The following is a 7,500-nucleotide window of genomic DNA, read 5'->3' on the forward strand; positions in this document are numbered from 1 at the left end:
AAGTTTAATTTTCTGAAGCATTTATATGTTTTGACTTAGCATAATTCATTCAACTCAAAATGGCTATATAGTAGTAATATTTTTATGCTTTTTCATATTATAATAAATAGTTATTTTATGAGTTTAATACAAGAAAAATATACATATGTCCTGGAATATATAAGCCAGTTAAGTGCATGAAATCTGAAGTGAAGAAGTAGTGTGAAAAATAAATGCCACTTTAGAAGACAGTAACTTTTCTATAGCAAGCAGATGAAAGAAAATAAAGTAAAATTAACATCTTACAAAACTCTTACCCCTGCAGATAATACATGAAAATTACATTCGTAGTATTAAAAGTAGGTAACCTCTCTCCTCCTCTAATATTCCAATACGAAAGTTCTCTACATAATATAAGAAAAAATAAACTACAGACCTGGGTAAAAATAGTACTCTCTATGAAAAACAAACAATTTATTAAACATCAACAATTACATCACATCAAGAATGTAGTACTGAATTCATACTTTGTGCAAAAGAAATGATAAAAACAGCAAAAAATGCCAGAATCCACAATATGTTACTTATCATCTAAAGCCCTATCTCTTACATAATGCAATTATTCAGTTTCATTCATAATATCTTTATCTGTTCCCTAATACTAACATGTGTATGGCACTTCTAGGACTTCATATATCTGGAGATATATAATCACCACAGAAAGTGGTCTTGGTAGTGAAACAAGCTTTTAATAACCTGTAGAAAACTTAAAACCAGCCAAGGAGCCCAGTAGCAAAACGGACAGTGCAGTAAAGCATGGCTATCAGACCGAGGTAGCCAAAGGCGCCACCCATGCGTTTCTTGGGATCTGGAATAAAGAATTACATTATTTCCTTATCACAAGAATGAAATGTACGGATGGTTTACACAATTTCTACAACACAGAATTAAAACACAATACTGAATTAAAACACAATACTATATGGGCAAAACAAAGATTTACTCTAGAACACCTAAATAAAGTAACAGGGAGACAGATGTTTTCCAGTGACCAAATTATTTTAAATAAACACACCCACATTTTCAAGCACCAGTTGTACTACTGTCAACAAGAGTGAAGTGTGAAAAAGATATGACTCTAATGAGAAAGAATAATTCTGCTAAGTAATATTAAGAACTACTCTTTGATATTAGGCCTACCTCTTGCCATTTAATCTACAACTATTTGCCCCATTTATTAGTTTTCAGCTAGTTTAAAATAACATGAGAACTTTTTGAGTTTGTGAGTCATTCAAACCAAACTTTATACATAAGTATTACTACTAACAATACTAAAACCACAAAAATTAATGGTAGCAGTACCTAGTTGAAAAGGTATGAATGAGAATGAAAATCTTCACATTACAAGAAATGTATTTGACCAATTTCAAATATATCTTCATCAGAAATATATTTCATCATCATCATCTTGGGGGCTGACGCCGACGGGGGCGCATAGCTGCATCCACCCTTCGCTTCCACCTACGAGGATCCCTCATGGCTAGGTGCCAGGCAGGGACTCGGCCCATCTCTAGTTCTTCATGGCAGGTTTGGTCGATCTGCCCAAGCCATGACTTCCTCGGTCGTCCCAAAGGCCTCCTCCACCCAGGGTTGTCTCGAATAGAGACGACCTGATGGGCAAGATCATCCTGAGGAAAGCGAGCCAGGTGGCCATATAGCCTGAGTTGGCGATCACGGATTGTGCAGATAACAGGGCTTGTGCCAGTCTCACGGTGCAACCGTTGGTTGGACACATGGTCCCGCCAACAGTACCCCATGATCTGGCGCAAGGACCTATTGCAAAAGGCTTCAAGACGAGCCTCCAAGGCACAGGACAATGTCCAGGTTTCGCTACCGTATAGCAAAACTGGCATTATCAGGGCCTTGAAAACCCGAAGCTTGGTCCTTCTGCACAGGTACCGACATCTCCAAATACTCTTGTTGAGAGAGTTCATGACCCCTGCTGCCAGGCCAATCCGTCTGCTGACTTCATGGTCTGACAGCCCAGAGTTACGAACTACACTACCAAGGTATGTAAAGCTCTCTGTGACTTCAATGTCCTCGCCGCAAGCACGTACCGACTGAACAGGTTCTCCTATCAAGTCCCCAAATTCCTGGACCTTGGTCTTGGTCCAGGAGACCTCTAGACCCAGGGGCTTCACTTCATTGCTAAATGCATCCAGAGCCGCCACTAGGGTTTCCAAAGACTCAGATAGAATGGCAACGTCATCAGCAAAGTCAAGGTCTGTAACCTTGATATTGCCTAGCGTTGCCCCACAATGATTTTGAACAGTAGCTCTGCCCAGTATCCAGTCCATGCAAGTGTTGAAAAGAGTTGGTGCAAGGACACAGCCTTGCCTCACTCCTGAACTAACAGGAAAGAAGCTCGACAGGCCCCCACCACACTTTACAGCACTTTCAGTACCAGTATACAGGCTTGTTATTAGTCCAATAATCCTTGTTGGTATTCCTCTCAGCCTCAGGATCTCCCAAAGTGACTCCCGATGCACCGTATCGAACGCCTTCTTGAGGTCGATGTAGGCTGTGAGCAGCCCACGCCCGAACTCACGACGGCGCTCTACAATGACTCGAAGCGCGAGGATACGGTCTATTGTGGACTTACCAGGAGTGAATCCGGATTGCTCCAGTCTCTGGTGCCTCAGTAGATGGTCTCTGATACGTCTCAGAAGGATGTGGGCGAGAACCTTGCCTGGTACACTGAGCAGTGTGATGCCTCGGTGATTGCTGCAGTCCCAACGGTCCCCCTTCCCCTTCCAGAGAGGGATGACCACACCCCTCAACAGGTCAGGAGGAACGGAACCGGACTGCCAGATGGCAGCCAGGACAGCATGTAACCCCCGTGCCATAGGTTCACCACCAACCTTTAACAGTTCAGCTGGTATGCCGCAGATACCAGCTGCATTACCACTCTTCAGCTTGGAAATCGCCCCTCTAACTTCAGTTAGGGAGGGAGGGTCCTCACTGATAGGTGGATCCGGCAGCGGGATCTCGACACTACCCACATCCAAGTTAACTGTTGGTGGGTCAACCTGGTACAGGTGCTCAAAATACTCAGCCCAACGTCCCCGCACCGCAACAGGATCTGAAACGATCTGACCACTTACTGAGCGAACTGCTGTCACCTGTGAAGAGGGCTTGGAGTTCAGCTTTCTCAGGGCTTGGTATGCAGGACGAAGGTCATTTACTAAGAAATGGCCTTCTACCTCCTCTGCAAGACTCCTAATAAACTGTTCCTTGTCTCTTCTTAACAGGGACCGAGTTCTGCGCACATGAGAACGGTGCAATTCCCGATCCCCTGTCAGACGAGCCGCACGACATGCATCTGTGGCTTCCAGTGTCTCCCGCGAGATGGAATTCTGTACTGCTCTCGGGCGTACACCAATCGTATCTTGAGCTGCATCAAGCGTTTCACGCTGAAAGGTATCCCACAGAAGAACAGGGTCTGTCAGACTGCCAAGCACTGCGAAACGATCAGAGATTGCCTCAGCAAACCCGCAGGCACACTCCCCCTCCCTCAGCCTGTCCAAATGAAACACCCTAGGGTGATCATTTGACCGCTGGGGGGTTTTGAAGTGGACCCGGAGGGTAGCCACAACCAATCTATGGTCAGTACCACAGAACTCAGCACTCCTGTACACCCTGCAATTCTGAAGGATCCTCCAACGAGTGCTAACAAGTATGTGGTCGATCTCCTTGGCTGCGTTACCCGCATCACTGTACCATGTCCAGCGATGTGGGTCTGGGCGCTGGTACCAGGAGCCAGAAATCCTCAATTTCTGGGACCTAGCAAAGTCCTGGAAAAGGAGGCTATTCTCGCTACCGGCATCAGCTCCTGAACCATGGGGACCGACAGACATCTCATAGCCAGCTCGATCACAGCCAGATACCGCATTGAAGTCGCCCAGAACAATGCGAATATCTCGTCGGGGACATCTGTCTGCCACAGATGTAAGTTTGGCGTAGAACATCTCTTTCACGTCAAGTTTATAAACATCGGTAGGAGCGTACACAGCAATAAGAGACATGAAGCCAAAAGAAAGCTTCAATTTCAATACCATTATACGCTCATCAACAGGAGTAACCTCTACTACCGAGGGCTGGAGTCTGCTGGAGACGGCAATGGCTACTCCCTGGAGATGGTGGCCATCGCTGCGGCCCGACCAGTAATAGGTGTAGCCACCTACACAGGTCATGCCGCTGCCAGGCCTCCTCACCTCCGAGAGAGCAGCCACCTCAACTCTCAGCCTCCCCAGTTCCCTCGACAGTAGAGGCAACCGATCATCCTGACGCAAAGAACGGACGTTCCAAGCCCCCACCCTAACTTCCCGCCTGAGGTTCAGCCTCTGGCAGTCGCTCCGGGTGGATGCCACCTCTGCCACCCCCACCGACGCTGCCCCATATAAAAGGGGGTGGCGGGCTGCGTGCCCCATCATCCACCTGTGGGGTTCCCGAGGGCTTTCCCCCACAAGCTTCACTCTGGGCTGGCGGCCACCAGAGCGCAGGCGAGACGGGTAGTCCCCGTTCCCAGCCTGCGCTCCAGCAGGCTGGGAAATATATTTGAAACTGGTTAAATACATCTCTTGGACTGTTAAGATATTAATTCTCATTCATACCTTTTCTACATTTGTTGCCATGATTATGGTTCAACTGTATCTAGTCCTACATACCTATAATTTGAAATGTATAAATATACTACCTTAATAAAATAAAAGGATAAAATTCAAGTGGCTGACGAGTACTTTTATGCAACCTATCCAAATTTCAATTCAACTGGCTGGAACCTTAGTATTCTGTGTGTGCCTGCCTGTCTTCGTGAACAACCCTGTATCCAAAAGCAGTCTCTTAGTGTGTCTCGTTAATAACTATCACATCCTAAATTCACATGTTTTTTATGACTGAGAGTAGCTAAATGAATATTTTACATCTTTACATATCATGAGAAGGCTGCTCTGAGCTGTCTCATTTTTTTCTGCACTGTATAATCAAGATGAAAAAAATCCCATCCAGAGGACTTGGCAAACATTAACATCTCTAAATCACTGTTAATCTAGATGCTGACTAGACTAGTCCCACTCCTCCTATGACAATTTATAGTTCATTCTCTGAAATACCAGCCTAAGAGATTTATAACTTGATAATTCTACTGATTTGATATGGATGACAGCTTGTAGCAAAGTATGTAAAAAGTAATAATAATAATAAAAATTATAATAATAATAATAATAATAATAATGATGATAATAATAATAATAATAATAGTAATAATAATAATTACAACAATATTAAGAAAATGTGATCTTGAATAAAAGTTAATTGTTCAGCCATATCTGTAAGTTTATAATTACATCCTTTCTAATATTGCTGCTTTTATCATTACTATTAATTCTAATAATAATATCAATAACTTAATTCAGGGAACCATTTTGGTAATGACCCCCCCCACACACAAAAAAAAAGGCAAAAAAAAAAAAAAAAAAAAAAAAAAATAATAATAATAATAATAGCCATGATAATAATGATGATAAAGAACCTAAAACCATAATAATAATAATATTAATGATAATATTGACAAAAATATTACATATGCAAGAGTCCCCCCAAAATAAAGATTATAATAGTTTACCTCCAGTGTAATATCCCAAGGCATAAACAATACGTGCTACACACCATATAGCACCACCAACGGCACACACAATGGGGTTATATAAACCTCCGAAAAAGAGAAGTACAAGAAATTGCGGGTAGTTCTCAAGTCTGAAATTAAAAGTCAGAGCATGAATTTATATTATCAATATAAATACAATTATTGCACCCAATATTGAACCATAATGCAAAGAAAGATTTAGTTTCCTGAAGAGAAATTAAGTTTCTGTTAACACATAGAGGAAATGCATAAACTATGTAGTATAGATTGGGTAGGACACAGAGCTTTATCTAACAAAGACAATAAGAAAGAGATATAACAGGTGATAAAGATAAGATATGCTATAGAACCAAGTGGTGAAGAAGAAAAAAAGTTTAAGATAGAGATGATTTTGTTGTTCCAAAGCCTCAGTAGTTGTAACTTACGTGTTCTGGTGGGCACGCTGGTAACAGTTAAAGATATCATTATCCTTGCTGTACATTGTAGGGTAAGAAACCTTGTACTTCTTGCGGGCACCGCCAACCTGATAAATGTAAAAACATAAATCATTACAAAGAAAAACAAAAGTAAATAAGACACAATGAGAATTGAGAATAAGCGTGACATTTCGAACTCTTCTCGAGTTCCTCATCAGACAAAAAAATGAAATGGATGTCATTTTTGTGTTCACGTGATTGTGTTTGTGCTTGTGTTCAAAAGTAAATAAAATAAAATAAACTTGTGGTCAGGTCAGGTACAGATTCTAATGCATTCTGTGATGTGTAAAAACTCATTATTGTCAACGATAATGATACAATAATCAGGTAATATATTTACCTTCACACCTTTCCATATTAATACAAATATGGAGAATACAGCTACAAGAACACAGTAGCCATACGCTGCAGGTACTTGTACAGTAACCATCTTTAATTCTGCAAAGAAAAAGATTATTAGCATTTGATATGCCTAATGTAGTTATCATACTGGTATTAGTGAAGTTTGCTGTAAATGGATATGTTGTGGACTTCTAAAAGATTACAATTGTAACATTTATAAAAAAAATAAAATTATGATATAGTTTTTAAATGTATAAACAAAAGAAGTAAAAAAAAAAGTAAATTCCTGTGGCTCAATAAAGTTTATTATGAGATACATTGGTTAAAGTTAGAAGGCACCCTTAGCAACTTTAAAAATACTGTCTTTTTACTTAATCACACTCGTGGTGTTCTTTACAAATCCACCAATGTCTATGATGGAGGACCTAGCCCCTTAAATCTAACCCAATAACATTGTAATGTCTATTGTAATCCCATCTGACATGCTCAGACAAAAGCTAATTGATATACACCCCATATATATTTATAAAATAACATTTGGACTGATTCTTTATTTGATAGTAAACGGCCAAAATGCATGAAGTGGAAGTTTGATGGAGGTTGTGACTATCACCCCTACAGTAGTAGCAGATGTGGTAGTGCCATCCAAAGCTTTACCAAAGATAATAACAAAAGTAATAATGATCTTAATCATTAATATTTGAACTGACATTAAATACATACTGCTTATTGTGAACTCTGAGTCAAGAATTCCTTTCGTAAGTTTTTAGTTTCACACAGCCATCTAACCTTGCAATTATTTTTTCTTGTTTCAGTTATCAACAGCATTTTATGCATGATCAATTGTTTTCAATTGCAAATGATATAAGTGAAAGTAATGGTAATGGATTCCTGGGAAACCACAAACATTGCTGTATGAACCATGAACATTCCAATCCTGGAAGTTTTGCCCCAAGACCACACCTGATCACTATATTTCCCTATTAGTGGCTCTGCCCC

The 7,500-nt window shown here is 40.8% G+C and overlaps 2 protein-coding genes across 3 annotated transcripts in view; one reads left to right on the forward strand and one right to left on the reverse strand.

Annotated features, from left to right (window-relative positions):
• Positions 1-436: 436 nt before the first annotated feature.
• LOC113829084 (glutathione S-transferase 3, mitochondrial) overlaps positions 437-7,500 on the reverse strand; it is an 8,712-nt gene continuing 1,648 nt past the window's right edge. For both annotated transcript variants that reach the window (XM_027382186.2, XM_027382177.2), the window contains exons 2-5: positions 6,500-6,597; positions 6,109-6,206; positions 5,663-5,793; positions 437-847 (exon numbers count right to left, since the gene is read on the reverse strand). In XM_027382186.2, the coding sequence (XP_027237987.1) occupies positions 747-847; positions 5,663-5,793; positions 6,109-6,206; positions 6,500-6,589 (420 nt within the window). In that variant the 5' untranslated portion in view covers positions 6,590-6,597 and the 3' untranslated portion in view covers positions 437-746. The remainder of the gene's footprint in view (positions 848-5,662; positions 5,794-6,108; positions 6,207-6,499; positions 6,598-7,500) is intronic.
• Positions 6,051-7,500, forward strand: part of LOC113829050 (glutathione S-transferase 3, mitochondrial) — a gene marked incomplete at its 3' end in the record, with an annotated part of 11,918 nt that continues 10,468 nt past the window's right edge. The window contains 1 exon segment of the mRNA XM_070144750.1: positions 6,051-6,170.

Source organism: Penaeus vannamei, chromosome 32 (assembly GCF_042767895.1).
Source record: "Penaeus vannamei isolate JL-2024 chromosome 32, ASM4276789v1, whole genome shotgun sequence".
Lineage (NCBI taxonomy): Eukaryota > Metazoa > Arthropoda > Malacostraca > Decapoda > Penaeidae > Penaeus > Penaeus vannamei.